Below are 19,654 nucleotides of genomic sequence, written 5' to 3'. Positions count from 1 at the left end.
ACTCTGTTTAGGATTGCGTTGTGCATGCCTTTCCAAAAAGAGCAGCGGCGTTGCTCTGTTGCCACAAAGGCTATTGTGGCCCTTTACCGAGCAGCTCTCAGTTCTATTTAAGGATAATAATGACACATATAGAAGCGTCGGTAGAAGATCGCTTGGCTGGACTACTCAGGGAACCTTCCCACGGTCCGATACCCTCCACCGCGCACGGAGCAAGGTGGAGACTCTCCGCCTAAGGGGGAGGAGACCCGGCCTGGGCTGCGTGCTGTGACGCGCTCTCCGTGCGCCCGGCTCCGCCTCTGCTGGTCGCCTTTGCCCGGGAAGCGGCGTGTTTGCATGCTGCCTGGCTGGTAAGAAGATGGGGCGATCAGGAGGGGTCTCCGCGGGGTCGATCCTTGACCCGGTGCGCAGTTTCGAGCGCTGGAAGAAGAAATACGCCCAGCGCAAGCAGAAGCTGCGGCTGCAGCGCAGGCAGAAGAAGCGGCCCGAGTGGGAGGTGGAGAGAGAGGCGATCGCACGCCTGGAGCAGCGCTACGCGGAGGTAAGAGGACCCCGCTGCCCCCACGGGCTTGTTGCCCCCGGTGCCGGGTTCTTCTTTGGAGTGTACGGAGGCATGACGGTGCCGCTGAGCGTGTGCAGAATACCTCTCTCTGACAGTTGAGGAACCAGAAGGGGTTGCCAGCTTCAGGTTGAGATATTCCGGGAGATTTTGAGGCTGGAGACAGGAGAGGGTGGGGTTTGGGGAGGGAAGGGGGAAAGGTCTGAGTGGAGTGTAGGCTTGTCAACTCCGGGTTGGGAAATTCTTGGAAATTTGGGCTGTGGGACCTGGGATATAATGCCCAGCGGGGTATAATGCCATAGAGTTCCCTCTCCAAAGTAGCCATTTTCTCCAGGGGAACTGATCTCTGTCGCCTGGAGAACCATTGTAATTCTGGGAGATTTCCAGACCCTGTCCGGAGTTTGGCAACCACAGTGGGGTAAAATGCCATCAAGTCCATCCCCCAAAGCAATCATTTTCTCTGGGGGAACAGATTGCTGTGGCCTGGAAATGACTTGTAATTCTGGAAGATCTCTAGCCACCACTTGGAGGTTGTCAACCTTGAGTGGCTCCCTCATATTTAGGATTAGGCTATTCAAACCTGAGTGCACGATTTCCAGGTGCAGTTGAGTCCAGCTACCCATTAATTAAGTCTGAGAGAGAAGGACCCCTGCCCCCCAGAATACCAGAGTCATAAGTTATAGGACTGGGGAAGGCAATGGCAAACCACCCCGTGACAAAAACTCTGCCAAGAAAACGTTGTGCTGAGACGTCCCCCTTAGGTCAGTAATGACTCGGTGCTTGTACAGGGGACGACCTTTACCTTAAGTTATAGGACAGGGGCTCAGGGAGGTATTCAAGGAAAGAAGTTGAGTCAAGATGGAGAGATGTGCTTCAGTTGGAAAGTGGTCCCTGAGGGTGCACGCTTTCCTGGGAGTAAGCCCCACTGAAAAACATGGTATATATATCTGCTCAGAATTACTTCCCAAGTTGCCACCAGGCAATAGTTACATCTCTGGCTGCTTGGCCTGGCTAGGTTTATTTGACCCCTGTTTTAAGGAGAAAAGAGAAAAATAGCATGTGTGTGGAGCAGGGATTGATGAAAAATTGTGGAGGGAAAGTCAAACATTGCACCCAGTACTTGACCTGTGAGCAATTTTTAAAAGGCAAAATTCACAGTCGGGGACTAATTATTTTGGTACTAGAGGCTCTTCCTACATTTGGGGTGCTGCTTTAGCCAATGCAATATTACCCCCTAAAAATGAAAGGTAGCAGTTTATTAAATTGCATATTTTCTTATATTTCCTTTAATATCTCGAGAAAGCATCTATAACTGAGAATGATTAATTAGTTAGAAAGTGGATGAACAACTCTAAACTTTTATAAAATTGTTTGATATTGTTTGATAGTACATTTAGGTGTACTAACTGAAAAGGACACAAAAATCTTGGTGCTTAAGGGTTTGTTTATAAAGAGTCCGGGTTCTGGGCCCAGGCATCTATCATGCCAGCTACTGTATTATATTGGGACAGATGACACTTACTGTAGGATAAATGTTTTAAGTTTTAACAGCATTAGCCAAGTGTAAGTTAGTAAGCACACAGTTTTTTACGGCTGCTTCATGTTATACCTTAAATGTGTGCAAACAAACGTTTGTGTGTGTACTTGTAAAAATGCACACAGGAGAGAAGTGTTAGAAAGACTGTGGTTTTGAGAAGGTAGAACTTAACAACCATTTGATCATGTAGCTTTCTATGCCTTCAGAGGATTCAGTTAAGAGTTTGGGGGACGGGCTTGGAGAACTAGGTCAATATTGCTGCTAGGAGAGTTTTTCTTCGTTTCATCTAGTTGAAAACTTGTGTCCCCTCTGGGATATAGTCAATCTAACCACACTGACCCATGCTGCTGTAACCTCAAGGATAGATTACTGTAACACACTCTACATAGGGCAGCCCTTGAAGGCATCTGGTAAACTTCATTTAATACAACATATACCTGTTCTGCTGTTGATGTGAGCTAATAAGTTCAATCATATTACCAAGATTTTGAAGCATTTATGTTATTGAAGTAAATGTTCATATTGGTTGCTGATTTGCTTCTGCATTAAATTCTGAGTGCTAGCAGCCCTAATAGCCCACATTAGCCCGGACTTGTCAGAGCTTGGAAGCTACACAGGGTCAGTACTTGGCTGGGAGGCCACCAAGGAAGACTGAAGGGGCTATGCAGAAGAAGGCAGTGGCAAAACCCACCTCTGCTCGTCTCTTTCCTTGAAAACCCCATGAAGTGGGATTTCATTGTGTTGCCATGACTTGGATGTGATTTGACAAAACACTTTACCTTTCATTTTAAACTTAAAAGCCTTTTATGGCCTCCGACTCACATATGTCCTAGATCGCCTCACTTGGAACAAGCCTCATGAGTGCTACATTCATCACAGCAATGGCTGCTAGAGCTGCACCAGCTAGGAGAGTCTTGTCTCATATTTGGGCTTACTCAGCGGCAGTCTCAATTCTTTGGAACGGGATGCCCAGAGAAGCACGGGAAGTGTCATCTTGGGCAATGTTCAGGAAAAGATGCACGGCTGAATTATTTAAAAGAGGTTTGGGCTAATCATTTCATGGCCCGACCATCTGATTGACTGTTGATAATACGTTGTTGAAGACTGGAATTTTCTGATGATTATTTGTATACATGGAAACCCACTTGGAGTTTACATTAGAAAAATCAGTGTATTAAAATGCGATGTGTTCTTCCAGCTTAAACATACATTTACCCCTGAGGGTACTCTGTGGCTGCATACACAGGGGGATGGCTATCTGCTACACGTATGCTGGAGGAGAATTGAAACAGTCCTTTTAGCTTCTCTCTGTTTGGGGAGGGGGGGGCTGAGGTGAAGGAACACCTGCCCCGTTCTGAGAGTGGAACAGGTGACATCTGGGGTCCAGAGGCTGTTTTTCCACAGAAAACGTTTTGATGGCAGTTAGAATACTTACAGGAGACAAGTTTGATGAATTTGTTCTCATCCCTTGCTGGTACTAGTGGAATTTCTGGCTGTTTTATGGTGGTGGTAAATCTCCTCAGAAGCTGTTATTCCCAGAGTAATATCTGGAGTTCAGGGCCAGGATTCGTCTTCCTGTACAGTTCTTTCTCTGATTGACCTCTGAAGACTCCAATACAGCAGACATCTCACCCTCCTGGCACAGCTCAGGGAAGATCCTGAGCTTCTAGGAGTCAGGGAACTGTACAAACCCTGAGGTGGTGTGATTGTTCTTGTTCAGTCCATGTCAGACTGAGAGAAGGAACAGGCCAGGGTCTTTTTGTATACTCTCTGAAAGCCCTCCCTGGCTCATGTCACTGGTGGCCATCTTGGGCTAGCCTTCCCCTCACCTATGATCTCCTAAGCAGAGTGAGGTAGAGAAAGAAACAGCTATAAGGAGATTTTCATCTTAACCCTCTGGAAATTATCATGACTTCCCCCAAAGACTTCTGGAGATGGTTGTTTGGCGAGAGGAACACTTCAGTAGAAATCTGTAGTCTTTCTTGCCTTCAGTTCCCAAGCTTCCTAGGGAGGGGGAATGATGGTTAATTTGCTATCAGTTTACAAAAAAGAGATGCTCTAAACGATGGATTGCAGAGTACGTGTCATTCTTGGTTGTTATCCCAGGAGACAATTGCACTTATGCCAATTGGCAAGCCGAGGAAGCTTGAGATTTCAGAGGAAGGGCAAGAAAGACTATAGATTTCTACTGAAGCATCTTGCCAAACAACAATCCCCAGGAATCTTTTGGGGAAGTCATGACAGTTAAACTTGTATAAAGTTAAAGGAATATAAGTTTGTATTGTGGATACTTTGTTAGTGTTCCAGTGGGTTAAGTTGCAACTCTCTTTGTATCGATGTTCATGTGACCACATGCCCGTAAAGCTGTCTTATAGTGAGTGAATCAAACCACTGGTCCATTTACGTCAGTATTGTCTACTACTCTATGTAGTAGACAATGGCAGCTATGGAGTTGGATGTCATCAATATGCAGATGACACCCAACTCTATATCTCGCTTTGGTCCGGCATACCTACGGGACCGCCTCCTTCCCTATGTTCCTCCACAGCAGCTTCGCTCATCTGAACAGGGTCTCCTGTAGGTGCCAGGCTGCACATGGGTGGAGTCAGCAGCAGCCCGTACACGGGCTATCTCTGTGGTGTCCCCTATCCTGTGGAATGACCTGCCTGAGGAGGTCAGGAGAGCCCCCACTCTCCTGGCTTTTTGTAAACGATGCAAAACCGAACTATTCAAAAAGGCTTTTTACTCAAATGGGAGGGCTGTATTGTAGGGAAGGGGTCTCAGTTGCTTCGCTAATGAGTTAGGGACCACAGACTTCTTCACTATACTGCCTTACATATTATCTGCTGCTTTAAATATGTACTCCTATGTACCACCAGTGCTCCATGTTGTATAATGTTAGTCCTAGAATTGATTGTTCTGCTTCAATATTTTTACTACTCTGGATTGGATTCTTGCTAAGACTATGTCTTTTAAACTTGTATCTATTTACCCTATGATATTGTATATGGAAATGTCCTTGATACTGTATTGAATGTACTTGATACTGATTGTACTAAGCTCATACTGTGTAATCCGCCTTGAGTCTCAGTGAGAAAGGCGGACTATAAATGACATACATACATACATACATACTCAGACTGCTGGTGGCTCCCCAAAGACTTAGGAAAAGGCCTTTCGCATCACGCACTCTCTGATCCATTTAGCTGGAGATGCCAAGGATTGAACCTGGGACTTTCGGCATGCCGACCAGGTCCTCTGCTGCTGAGACAGGCTTCCCTCCCCCAAAGTTTTAAATTTTAAGAGATCTGACATATGCATGATTGATCTCCCTCAACTGGGTTTTAATATGACAGCATATGGAATTGACATATTTTTAATGTTTAAGTCAAAATGCGCTTCTTTTCAATATTGTTTATGAAATGGTTATGTTTTAACAGCACACCTTTCTTCGTAGGGGGAGTGTAGGAGTAAATACACGATTCAAATTGTTAAAATACGCAAAACAATGTATTGTTTAGAATTACTTAACACAGCTGTTATTCAACAAGAAAGACACCATTCCTGCACACATTGCATCATATTTTACAAACCAATTTTCACTTGTCTGTGTATTCAGAAACGATTACTCCTTTCTTATTCACCTTAAAGTGGGCTTCTTTTACCTCAAAGCCTCTGTTCTTAGAGCTAAAAAATATTGTCCTCACTGAAATTAAATTTAAACTGTGCGTGTAACTGCATTTTGATTATTGCTTTACATTCCAGTAATGGGATTTCAAATTGATGGTAGATCCAGGCATGAGAAATGCACAGAATACGAGAACAGCAGCAGCTTTTAATTTACATGTACATCCTTATTCCAAGAGTGGAAATGATTATTCAAATTTGTTACGAAAATATATCAGAGAGTTTGTAAGACTTCTAAGTACGGCAGGGCTGTAATCAGTTTTTATCGTTGCCTTCTAATAAAAATTATGTTATGATATGAAAAAGGCAATGGTGAAATATTTGAAATGACAATTTCCTTTTATTTAAACATACTCATATGATACATACACCCGCTCACCTCTGAGATCACCCACTTACCTCTCCGAGCTAAACTACACGAGATGCCTGCCACGTGTCCTTCATATGCTGGGTTCCCTCAGGTTTCCCTGGGAAGTGTAGTCTGACAAAGAATGGCTGCTCAATGCGATTCTCTGCCAGGGGAGGGATTCTCTCCGGGGGTTGGCTGGCTGCTCTGTCCCACCTCTCTCTTCCTTGCTCTTTGCAGTTGCTCCATACTTGCACTTCACGGGGCAAATGGAGCTTGCTTTTTTTTGTTGTTGTTTTAGAGATGCATCTCAGCAGATAGTTGCGGGGGGAGGGGAGACCGTCCTTCCTCCTCCTCCTCCCCTTCTGAGGGTACTGTAATCAGTTTGCCAGCTTTGCAAGGGAGAGAGGGAAAAAAGCAGGTGCACTGGGAAAATGAGACGCACCCACACACACACTGCCGCGCCATAGGTTGCTCCTTTTTTCCCTAGTCCAGTTTAGGGCGATCCACACTTTTCTACCTCCGGTGGGCAGTGTGGAGAAGGGAGAAAAGAGTGAATTCTGCGCTGCCTACCAGAGGAAGAAAAGGAATGAAGGACACGGGCTGGACATCTTGAGTAGTTTAGCTCTCAGATCACTTTCTGGAGAACGTCAAGTGTTGGAATTGGATAGAGATACTAAGTATACATATAGATGTGTCTATTATATTCACCTTTCATGGGTTTCATGGATTTAAGTTAGACATTTGTGTCATACGAAAACTAGGGACAGGTAGAATTCAGGAGCAGGGAAATGCTAACTGCCTCTTGCATGCACCCTTAGCTGTCATGCTACTAGACAGGTCACTTTCTAAACACATACCCACCTTTTGGTAAGCCATTCAGTGATGAGAAATCAGGTTTCAAGAATGAGAACTGTATTTCAGATTTTAAAGAATAAGTTTCCAAACAGAAACATACATTATCTGGCTTTTCTCTTACCTCACGCCTCCTTACAAACCATGGAAGTTTGTTGCATTTTTAGGCTTGAAATAATTTCCCAGTCATTGGAATTTTTAGGTTCTGTGAGAATCTTAATTTTTTAAAAAAAACTTAAGAGCAGTTTTAAATTTTAAAAAGTAATTAATTTTGCAGCTGGTTACTGGTAGGGATGTATAATTTTTTTAAAAATGAAAAGCCCTTTTTTTGCTGTAATTGCTTTCTTTTACTGTGGGGAACTAAATGCCTTTGAACAAGTGAATGAGCTCGAGATAATATAGCTGGTACTGCTAGGTCTAGTCATTGTGTTGTTGGAGAGAATATGGGGGCAGAGTTGGCATCTTGGTTTATTGCAGGTCCTGGTCCCGGAGTTCACTTGTTCATCTTCCAATGTTATATATGCGACCAAGTGTCAGCAGTGCTCTCCAACTCTCTATATTGAACAAACAGGCCAGTCTCTTTGCAAAAGAATGAATGGACATTAATCTGATATTAAAAATCACAACATTCAAAAACCAGTGGGGGGACATTTTAATCTGCCAGGACATTTCATCACTAACCTAAGAATAGCAGTTCTCAAGCAGAGAAACTTCAAAGGAAAATTATAATACAAGGTGGTTGAAACTGAGTTTATTTCCAAATTTAGAACAATGGGTCCCCCTAGGGTTAAATCAGAATATAGGATTTTTCTTGCATTACAGATGCTAATTTTCTGCACTTTGCACCCAGACTCTACCAAGCTAACTACTACATGTATTAAAGCATGCTTCCTGACATTCTAATTTAAAATACTCTCCCACCCTCTGCCTGTATTATAAGGATTCCTTCGTTTTCCACTCCTTGTATCTGATGAAGAGAGTTCTGATTCTTGAAAGCTCGTACCCTAATAATTTAGTTGATCTTTAAGGTGCTACTCGACCTGAATCTTGCTCTTTTACTACGGATCAGCATGGCTGCCCACCTGAAACCATCTGGACATGGGCTGTTCTACTAAGTATGGTTGGGTTAGGGACTGTCAAATCAGGATCTGAAATCATTGTTTGAAGTTGACTTCTTGACCTCAGTTAGTTTTTCAGTCATGTATGAACACAGATATCCTGGCTTGTTCCCTGGCTGTCACCCTCATTGCATTATAGGCTGGGATACCAGTCTGGGATTTGCAGGTGAAAAAATGATTGAGCCAGCATTTGTTGAGACAAACTAGGATTTGAGTGGTTGTCTGTGAGTCAAATTCTGGTTGCACAAACTAACCATGAGGTAAAATAAACCGTGGTTTTAGATGAGGTCAGAAGTGAGCGAGCAAGGCAGCTGTGTGTGTGTGTGTGTGTATTTGTATTGCAGTCTGGTATATCATTTCTCAAAAACATCGCAGTACTTGGGCAGCTTTTCCACATTTGTAAGGAGAACTCTTCTAGTCTGCATTCTCTTCAGGAGTTTTTATTGGAAGGTGTCTACCCTTTCTTTTCCTCAGGAAGGTATACCATCTGTGTTAAATTTTGAATTGAGATTCTTTTATATTTCGCTTGACATTTTAATATTTAGCATGGTATTTTCTTTGCTTGTTTTCAGATAAATGCAAATGAAATTGTAAGATTTTCGGATTTCCCTCTGTCAAAGAAGACACTGAAAGGTAAGTCCAATAAGTTGTTTTATGGTAACTATGCCAATAATGTACCAGGGCTTTCCTTCCTCAGTACTACTCCATATTGCTGACCAAAGGAATCTTAAGGCTTCATTGGATTGGTTTGAAATCAGGCAGCATTACTATGTGATTTCATCTATGGGGGCCGTTAGATAGTGTGGTATTTCCCAATCGTTTTCCCATGGATGAACCCCTAAATTAATTTTTCAAATCCTGAAGAATCCCTATCCATGCAAATGTTTACAGGCCAGAAAAAGTTGATGTTGGGGAGTGCAATTCAATTACTGCAAGGCAGGAGGAGAGGGGAAAGAAAGTAGTGCTAATGAAGAGCCCGGTAGAGGCTTCATCTGCTGCATGTAACGCTCCAAGCGACTTGTCCCCCCCCCCCCCCCCAGCAAGCTCTGCGTGCAAAAGACAGCAAGTTGCACCCCAGCATCCTGGACAAAGAGCTCTGGCACGCAGAGCAGGACGTTGTCCTAAGCAAGCCACAGAGCTGGACAAGGGGACGGGAAGCTGAAGCGGCAAGCAAAGAGCAGCTGCCTTAAGAAAGTGAAGTGTGTTGGGAAAAGCGGCTGCTTCTCCATTAAAAGCCTGTTCCGGATTCCCTCTGGGCTCTTTTCAGTTATTGGATCTGCAGTCAGCGAAAGCAGAAGGCAGAGCAGAGTTTTCAGGGGTGTGTGCATGTCTGAGATCCAGCAGGGCACTTTGTTTAACCTTGAAGAAGTGGGGTGTTGCAAGCACGTCCCTGTTTTCCTCTATGCAACTGCATTGCTCAGGGGCCAAACTGCAGATTTCTCTGTCCCTGGCAAGGTGGAAGATCAGTTGCACAGTTGTGTGGCTTCTCTTCTGGCTTTCATAAACATGCAAGAAAAGGAGAAGAAAAACAACATCCTACAAGAAGCACCTTCAAAGGCAGGCTTGCCAGACTGGAGGCTCCTTTTTGCCTGTTTCATTTGCAAACAGAACTGTCATCCAGAATCTGCTTGAAGCAGATTGGTGGGAGTGTTAGGACTTTTTTTTTTTTTGCAGGAGTTTGGCTTGACTGACAGGGCCAGGAGCCAATCAGAGGGCAATGCCCGAAGTGTCTTGTGTTGGGAAGTCAGAACTTTCCCTCCTTCTCTTCTAGAGCTGTACATGGAGAAAGAAAAGGGAGGGAAACTGGAAGGCTGGGTGCACAGGCTGACTGGGGCTGCTGCTCAAGGGGCTTAATAAAGAAGCAGTTGTGGTTGTGGCTGCCAGAGCAGGATTTGGGCACTTGAACCACATGTGCTTGCGTGCGCACACACACACACCACACAGTGCTCCCCCGCCTTGTGGAACCTCTGACCGTGTCCTGGGGGATCCCAGGGGTCCTTGAAGCCCAGATTGGAACACACTGGCATAGTGATTAAGTTACCTCATTAGGTGCTGTGAGAAATGTTGTGGCACTACTTCACCCAAATGTGCACACTTATTGCAATTTTTGCATATATTGTGAACTAAGTATGTGCATGATAGATGCTGTGCAGGACTCAGCATTTACCAACTTTCCTATTGTTTCTATTGAAAAAAACCATTACACAAAAAACATATTCTTGTAAAGAAGTCCAAATATATGAGCCTTCTTAGTGGTTAAATGGTTGGGCTGTGAATCAGCACTCTGCTGATTCAGCACTCTGCTGATACAAATCCCACTACTGCCATGAGCTCAGCAGGTGGCCTTGGGTAAGCCCCTCCTGTCAGCCCCACTGTATTTTGGGGATAAGAACAACATTAACTTTGTTGTTCACAGGTCTGAGTGGGGTGCTAATCTGTCTAGAAGAGCTGTATATAAGTGCAGTTATTACTGCCTTTCCTGGCTGCTCACCAGAAAGTGATTTTGTATTCACCACAGGCAACCAGGCAAATGTGGTTATAAACACATTTTTTCCCTGCTTCCATACACCAGGTTTGCAGGAAGCTCAATATCGCATGGTGACTGAAATCCAGAGGCAGACTATAGGCTTGGCGTTACGGAGTAAAGACGTACTTGGAGCTGCCAAGACAGGATCAGGCAAAACCTTGGCTTTCATTGTTCCAGTAAGTAACGTATCTTCGAATTGGATTCAATGGCCCAGATCATACTTTTCTGTTCAGTGAAGTTTGAAGCCTTTCCCCAGCCTAAAATGCTTCCCTGTCACTTTCACAGCTCTTCTGATGGATGAAGATCTAATTCAGTGGGAGGAAACGTCCTTAGGCTGGAGGAAGGCTTTCTGTTTTGCTGAGCAGAACAGTTGGAAACAGGCCGTGTTTTTTTTATGAATGGGTGAACGGGCTAAATCAGGGTTGTTTTTGTAGAATCTGTAGCCACCAGCATTGAACAAATGAATGATCATTGGGCGCTCTAGCTTTATAGATGTGCAGTGGTGTTGTGTGGGTGATGTTCATGGTGGCCCTAAAGCAGGATATTCACTCAGTTGCTTGGAAGCCACATGGCTCTATGATATGCCACCTGTGGTTCTTCTAAGCACCATTCCTCAATGTGGCATCTCCCCATATTTCAGAAAAGTGGGCAAAGCCCTTGCCTGGTGGGGCTTCTGGTTGGTTGGTAGTTCCCACCTTGAAACAGCTGCTGCCAGAGGAATGGGTGAGCCCCCCAGAGGTGCAGGCCTCCTAGGGATGGAAGTAAATATGGCTCTTTTGGTTATGGTTATTATTATTATATTAGATTTTTAGTCTGCCCTCCCTGCCAGGCGGGCTCAGGGCGGAGTACAACATTTCAGTTTACATAAATAAGAATTAAAAACAGATAAAACATTATACAAATAACATTAAAACAGCTTCATGCAATAAATACAATACAGCTTCTGTTCAGATGGCGACGATAAAATACTGGTTTTCAAGCTCTGGCTCATATGTAGGCTCATATGTAGGGTGGTGGACATATCCTTAGTGTGGCCAGTGGGGGCCCAACCTAGCCTCCACCATATGCCAGGCGGAACATCTCTGTCTTACAGGCCCGGTGGAAAAGTAACAGATCCCCCTGGGCCCTCGTTTCCTCAGACATAGAGTTCCACCAGGTTGGTGCCAGGACCGAAAAGGCCCTGGCTCTGGTTGAGGCCAGGTGGGCCTCCCTTGGGCCAGGGACCACCAACAGTTGTTTATTTGTTGAACGAAGCATCCTCTGGGGTACATATGGGGAGAGGCGGTCCTGCAGATACGCTGGGCCCAGTCCCAGTATTGTGAGCTGTAGAGTGAGTACCGCTGCCCTAAAATAATCACAATGCAAACCTAAGGAGGTATACTTGGAAGTAAGTCCCATTGAGTTCAATGCAGTTCTGAGCTCACTGAAAGAAGGGTGAAACTGCTGAGGGATCATCCCGTTAATTTGATTTTCCCGTCCCAAGAACCAAGCTATGCAAAAATCATACATAGTGTACCACTTAATACTTGGGTGGTCGCTGCATCCTATATTAATAATAGAAAATTAGCTTATCAAGGAAATAATTTTCCTCATCAAGCGTCTAAGAGAGGATGACATTTCAGGCAGGGGGTTATTCAGGTTTTTTTCTTTCAAAAAATCTCCACAGAAGTGCATTCTGCATCTTTTTTTTTTTTAGGTTGCTGACTCCAACATTTTATGTGCTTTGTTCAGAGAATGCTGGGATTTATTTGTTTAAAGCATTTATTAGCCACCTAATTTATTAGCCAGATTTATTAGCCAAAGGTATTCAAGGTGGTTACAAAGTGAAATATAAACATAAATATATTTTTAAAAAGTTAAAAACAGAATTAAGACACAGTTAAAAACCGAATCAAAATAGTTGAAGTTAAAATCCATTCTGCATTAAAAAGTGATCTTAAATAAAACAGTCTTTAGCTTCCTCCAGAAGCGAGGGGGCCAACCACACCTCTCTCAAGTATCCACAACTGAGCTTCTTTGATTGATGGGACAGTCAGGAGGGCCTCTCCTTGTGATCTTAACTCCTGGGCAGGAATGTATGAGAGAAGGCGGTCCTTCAGAGACCCTGGACCCAAGCCATATACGGCTTCAAAGGATAGAACTGGCACCTTGAATTGGTCATGGAACCAGATTGGTGGCCAGTGTAGTTGCTGTAATATTGGGGCCACATGTTCCCAATAGCTGACCCCGACCAGCCACAGCATTCTGCACTAACTGCAGCTTCCAAACATTCTTCAAGGGTAGCCCCAAGTAGTTGCAGTCGTCCATTTGAAATGTAACTAAGGCATAGATCACTGTAGCTAAATCTGATTGAACCAGGAATGGATTCAGCTGATGCACCAGCTGGAGCTGGGCAGATGCGCTCTGAGCCACTGCTGCCTGGCTTTCTAAGGTGACTGCTGTGTACTCCCAAGGTGTGACTTTTTAGAGAGACTGTAACCCCATCCGAGACAGAGGTGATCTCGCATCGTTGTCAGCCTTTCTGCTAACCAAAGAATCTCAGTCTTGTCAGGATTATGTGTCAATAGGTTCAGCCCGTTACTTGACTCCAAACACCAGTTCAGAATATCAATAGCATCCTTAGAATTAGACGGAAAAGAAAGCTGTGTATCCTGCATATATTGGTGATAATCCAGCTCATGCCTCCTGATGACCTCTCCCAGTGGCTTCGTGTAAATATTAAATAACATGGGGGATAAAATGGAGCCCTGTGGGACTCCATAGGTCAGTGGCCATGGGGTGGAACAGGAGTTCCCCAGTACCAATTTCTGAGACCAATCACCAGGGTAGGACTTGAACTTCTGTAATACTTACCTGCATGGCTGAGAGGTGACTCGAAGGATACCATAGTCAATGGTATCCTTATAGTCATAGTCAATGGTAGTCAATAGTCAATGAAGGCTGTTGAGAGATCCAGCAGGACTAGCAGTGTCACATTCCCTCCGTCTGGATCTTGGTAGAGGTAATCAACGAAGGTGCCCAGAGCAGTCTGTTCCAAATCCTGATCTGAAGCCAGACTGAAATGGATTCAGAAATCAGTCTCTTTCTAGATCCCCTGGAACTGAGAAGCGACCACCAGCTCTAATACCTTGCTCAATAATGGAGGATATGAGACTGACCAGAACTTCTCCAACATAGTGGGGCTCAGTGAGGGTTTTTGCAACGCAGGTCAAATTACTGCCTCCTTGAACACAGGTGGCACAATTCTCTTTCTCAAGGAAGCATTTGTCATTCCTCATACCCAGTCAGCCAGTCCCCCTCTGGCAGCCTTTAGCAGCCAGGAAGGGCACGTGTCGACAGCACAGGTAGTCGATCTCACCTGTGCAAGGATCTTGCCCACATCATCGAGCTCCAAAGCTGACAGGTATCCATATAAAGCAGGCAAGCAATTGCCAAAGGTACGTCATCTGATCATGCGTCCATGCCAGCATCTAACTCAGATTGGACCTTGGCAATTTTGTCTGCAAAGTAAGTTGCAAATTGATCACAGCGAGCTGTCATTTAATACTGGGTGGATGGTTATTATTAAATTATATAAATCAGTTACAGGTAAATAAATCAGTTATTTATCTATAAGCAACACAGCTGGATTTATAAGAAAGCACTGAGAGCTATGCTGAAAGGTCTTGCCCTGGGGCTGTGATACCCATGCCTCTGACTGGCACCAGTTTCCTCCCATCAGTGCTCAGGATGAGTCTCTCACCCCAGTTTTGAAGCTGTGCTTGCTCAGAGCATTGGCACTGCTTGAGACTGGCAAGACTACGATGGGCTGCCGGTAAGAGCAGCTATTCTCATTACCAATTGCTGCATGAAGGATTTTAGTAGGGTTTCTAATTAGAGCTTTGTAACTTTGCAGGCTTTGGAAATCTTGTATCGTCAGCAGTGGACTGCCATGGATGGGTTGGGGGTTCTGATAATATCGCCAACCAGAGAGCTGGCCTATCAGACGTTTGAGGTGCTGCGGAAGGTGGGGAAGAATCATGACCTTTCAGCAGGGCTTATCATCGGTGGAAAGGTTTGCTCTTCTTCTTTTACCTACATTTTTTTGTGCATGGGGAGTATGAATATTCCTGTGGGGTAGGAGAGAGTAAGCGTTGCCTGTGTTCATTGCTTTTGTTACCCTTCTCCACACTGCTTGCCCAACCTTGCTTTCTACATTAACATGTGCCATCTGTAAGACCACAGTCCAGTCCTTCTTTGGTTTACAAGGAGTCACTCTCCCTAACACTAAGGACTGTTCCGTGGCTTGTAAATTGTTTTGATACGTTCTACTAAAGTAAGGATTCATGATGGATCCCCGAAATATTCTCCTGCATGAGTTACCTCCTTATAAGAATTTTTCATGGCTCTTGTAGAGAACGAGCTGTGGTTCAGTGACAGAGCACCACTTGCGGGCCATTTTCACACGACCTTAAAGGGACGGCATAGTCACTGAATGCTGGTGGCTTTTCCCCTTGACTCCAGACATCTCTGTTTTCAGAATGGTTGCCAGCTGTTTGGCTTCCAATTTTCAGGTGCCTTTTCTGAGAATGCACTTTCCCACGGTCCCAGAAAAGGCACCGAAAAAACGGAAGCCAAACAGCCTCCAAACAGTTGGAAAATGGAGATGTCTGGAGTCAAGGGGAAAAGTCACGAGCGTTCGGTGAGTGGGTTGTCCCTTTAAAGAAGTGTGGAAATGGCCCTATGTTCAAATAATCCATGCTCAGTCTCAAGTACCTTCAAATTAAAGGGTCTAAGGTGGCAGATGTTTTATCTGGAGTTGCCGGAGATCTGGGACTTTCTGCGTATCAAATGGATGCTCTCCCCCTGAGCCACACCCCCTCCCTAATATGGGAAAATGCTATCTGTGACGTGTATATTTTGAAATTATTATGCCCACAAACCCAGATTCCATGCTGTGTTTTAGGACTTGAAACAAGAATCGGAGAGAATCCACAATATAAATATACTGATTTGTACGCCTGGTCGGCTTTTACAGCACATGGATGAAACATCATATTTTCATGCCTCTAATCTGCAAATGTTGAGTAAGTAAAATGATAAATAACTTTTTCTTTTTTCTGCAGGCTTCATGTGAATTCACTGATGTTCAGACACGGGCTTCTTTTCAAAATACTTGTTGTGAAAGCTCTTATCCTATCCTTAAGAACTCTGATAATGCACATTAATCACTACACGAGTAAGGGCTGCCTCTTTAGAGTTGTGGAAAGCCCTCTATGCAAGCGCTTTTGCAGTAATAATAATAGCATTTATATAGGGATTTCACTGGCTGGCGTTCTCTCACTGTGCTCAGTGAAGTTTGGAGCTTTTGTCCCACTCAAGTGGCTATTCTTCCAGTAGAAGAGCCATCTAGGCTGTCGGAAGGCTTCATAGGCTGGAGGCAGTTCTGGCTATTAGTACCAATTATTGTAATCTTGCAGCAGCCCTACTGGGTAAGCCATTACTATTATCCCCATATAGTAGATAGGTGGCTAACAGAGTGGCTTGCCTAAAGCTACCTTCTGAGGTGCGGCAGAGGTGAGATAATGAATCAGTTACTTCCTGTATGCCCCTGCAGTATGGACCTGTAGGGACCTTTTCATTTGCAAAAGTAGAGAGTGAATCACATACTGCAGTTATTTGTTATTTCTGTTGTTAATCTCAGCCAAAACATCAGCTTGCCGATATGGCTTATTCACAGTTTCAAAACTTACCACAGAAAGTGCTGATTTAAAAAACATTAACAAACCAGAAGGCATTAAAATGCCCCACATGTTATTGGCAGCACCATCTTCCATCTTCCTTCCTAGAAAGGAATATCTTGATCCCCTTTTTGGTAGAAGTTGTCCTGTCGCCTCAGAAAGAGTTGCACAGTCAAGGAATCTCAATGTTGAGGGCCTCGGCTACGGCAGCCCTTTTGGCTTCAGCAAATGGAACCAATGTTGGGACACTCGCCCACGTTTTCTAGTCATTTGAAGTGGTGGTGTTGGAAGGTATCTGGATTAACACAAATATGTTCCCTTTTTTGTGTGAATTTTGGAGCTGTGGACTTTGTGGGGTTAAGACCCAGGAGCATTGTGGAAAATTCTTGCTTTCTGTCTCAAGGTAGAAGCTTTTAAAAAACAAAACCCAGTTTCCTTCAGCTGCTCTTTCTCATTCCAGTACTTGATGAAGCTGACAGAATTTTGGACATGGGCTTTGCTGATACGATGAATGCAATTATAGAAAATCTTCCCAAGAAACGCCAGACGCTACTTTTCTCAGCAACACAAACCAAATCTGTGAAGGACTTGGCACGGCTCAGCTTGAAGGATCCAGAATACGTCTGGGTGCACGAAAAGGCAAAGTTCAGGTAGAAAAAGTCCTTTCTGTTTAGACTTCAAAGAAAGAAGAGAGTGGATTATTTCTCTCCATTCTTTCCCTATTTGCAGAAGCAAAAAAAAATCGTTATCCATCCTGAGGCCTTGTGATAAAGCCAGAAAATTGAAGTGGACAGAAAAAACAATCTGGCTTGTAGAAGTGTGGTTATGGAATTTTTTGCTCTGCCACTTCAAGTGCTGTCTGTTGCCTTTGGGTAGGAATCTGTAGGCTAAAGCAAGTCTAAAGAATGGCCAGGAAACTGCTGCTTTCAGAAGCCAGCCTGAATAATTTCTGATTTGATTCATTTGAATGTACAACCCATTGCTCCCTGTGTGACAAGAAAACATAAAGAGCAAATGCAAGATTAAGATTCAGTGTGTGGGGTGTGTGTGTGTGGGGGGGAAACAACCTGCAAAGCAGCTAAAAAAGTAATTTGTTCCTCCAAGTAAGCACAATTAGGATAGTAGCCTTAGTAAGTTGTGCTGAAAGCAATAGGACTTGCTTCCAAGTCAGCCTAATTAGAACTGAGTTGTAGCATTTCCCAAAATTTCAATGTATTTGGCAGGTTTTTTAAAACTTAGATCAAAATTGGAGGTACATTTCACTCTTAGGTTGAAAATGATGCATGCTTATTATTTTGGATCTGCTTCCAGAATCAGGGGCAACATTCCTTCCCATCTCCAGGATGGCTCAGTTAGTATTGGTGCCTCCCAGCATGCTGTTCTCTTTTCCTGGCAAAAACAGAGCTGCGGAAGCAGGCAGCGAATGTTGCACTCCCCCCCCCACCTGCAAGCCAACATACTAACTAATTTTAACTCCTTGAGAATTGTTAAGTTCGGTTGGTAAGTTGGCTTGCGGTGTACACATTTTCTGTGCAGCAGTTCACTATGTTTTCTAGGACATGGTGATGATTTTAGGTTCTTGCCATGTCTGTTGACTGTACCATGGGTGATCTGGCTATAATTCTACTTCCTTAAGCCAGTGGTGTTGCTCATACGTTGGCTGAATTATTTCCGCATCAGAATCACAAAATGTTAGGAAGTTCCATAGAATGTGAGGAGGTTCCAAATGAATCCTCCCCCCTGTGATGGAGCTAGCTGTTTCTGAAGGGGTGTACCCTGCAGACATAGATGGGATTCCCCCCGCCCCCGGGATGGGTAACAGATGCCTTGGGAAAGAAGCAAATGAGTGTCTGGAAACTCATTGATAGGTAAAATGGCACCCAGAGGCGGCATGTTGAGGGATGACAGCTCTTGACAGTGGTTTGAAAGAAAGCATTGTTGCCCAAACTGACCCCATTTTGACCATAGGCTGTATGAAAAGTTGGCATCATTTAACTGTGAGAACGTTGCTATTACTGAGGGTGTGCATTATATAAAAGACACTTACTTGCCTGTATTGAGAGAGCATGTCATGTCTAAGGGAGTAAGTTATGAACCTGGACGTTCCTAGTGTGAGATTTTCCTTTGCCATGTGCTAAGCGGATAGGTTTGGGCAAACAAGTATTCTGCCTGCCTTGGCCCCCATTCTGTGGGGATGCAAGGTTGTTAATGGCTGCTTTAAAGCTTGTAAAGTGACTTGAGCACTTGGATGCTTAATATTTAACAATATATGAATGTCAGATTTTTAGAAAGAAAGATGAATCCTCCAAACGTAGAAAATATTTGCTATAACTAAAACATCATTTTCCTTCCCAGTTCTTCTGTGATCAGATAGAATGACCTGCATTGGTGCCTGGTCTCCATTTGGCCAGCCTTGTGTAAGAAGCTGTTAATCCTCCTAAATACAACATGTAGCTTTGCTGCTTTTATTTCTGACTGTATACATGTACTTGCAGTCTCTGTCTTTCCCAGACAGAGAGATACATATACTTGCAGTCTCTATCAGAAAAGGTCAATGTCTCTCTGTGACTCGACATGCTCTCAAGTCACAACTGATTCATGGTGACCCTATCCATGGGGTGTTCCAAGCAAGAGATGTTCAGAGTTGGTTTTCCATTGCCTTCCTCAGCATAGCAACCCCAGTTTTCCTTGGTGATCTCCCATCTAAATGCTGACCATAGCCAACCCTGCTTAGCTCTGATGTGCCTGGGCTAAGGTGGGCTATGTTGTGAAATATTCTGGGTTTTTTTGGATTACACAATAAAACCCAAGTGCAGAGTTCTGTTTTTTCTTAGGAATTACCATTTTCATCAGTTTACTAGAACAGTGCTGCAAGAGGGGTGGGGGGTTAGGAGTTTCCAAGCAAGATTATTACAAGGCAGCGATTACAGTTATATGATGTACAGAGCAGTGGGCTGATTCAAATCATTATGGAATGCTGTCATTTCTACCAAGACGGTAGCATTGTCCATAAAACAGTGGGAATATTGTTAATGGTTTCAAGTTCAACAGTAGGAGCATATAATGATGTGTTTGGCATTGTGTTGGGGTTGGGAATTGCCTTTTCCATTACAAAAAAAACCTAACTAGTAATTAAAGATACTAGTTTTATATTTGACCTGAGGTTTTGTGCATGCCCATACGTAGTCTGATTAGAAGGCACCCCTTATGGTTTTTGTTGCACATCATAAGCTTTCAATTGTGACACTGCCGTCTGCCACAACTCAGAGGCAAAATATATTCTTTGCGTGCAGAAGGCTGCCAGATTC

General features: G+C 44.0%; 1 protein-coding gene across 1 annotated transcript in view; it reads left to right on the top strand.

Annotated features, from left to right (window-relative positions):
* The first annotated feature begins 313 nt into the window (after positions 1-313).
* DDX10 (DEAD-box helicase 10) overlaps positions 314-19,654 on the top strand; it is a 242,076-nt gene continuing 222,735 nt past the window's right edge. Inside the window, exons 1-6 of the mRNA XM_054974856.1 lie at positions 314-538; positions 8,672-8,732; positions 10,672-10,802; positions 14,522-14,680; positions 15,572-15,692; positions 16,807-16,996. Of these exons, the coding sequence (XP_054830831.1) occupies positions 356-538; positions 8,672-8,732; positions 10,672-10,802; positions 14,522-14,680; positions 15,572-15,692; positions 16,807-16,996 (845 nt within the window). The 5' untranslated portion in view covers positions 314-355. The remainder of the gene's footprint in view (positions 539-8,671; positions 8,733-10,671; positions 10,803-14,521; positions 14,681-15,571; positions 15,693-16,806; positions 16,997-19,654) is intronic.

This window comes from Eublepharis macularius, chromosome 3 (assembly GCF_028583425.1).
Source record: "Eublepharis macularius isolate TG4126 chromosome 3, MPM_Emac_v1.0, whole genome shotgun sequence".
NCBI lineage: Eukaryota > Metazoa > Chordata > Lepidosauria > Squamata > Eublepharidae > Eublepharis > Eublepharis macularius.
This window is presented reverse-complemented; position numbering and strand designations above follow the sequence as displayed.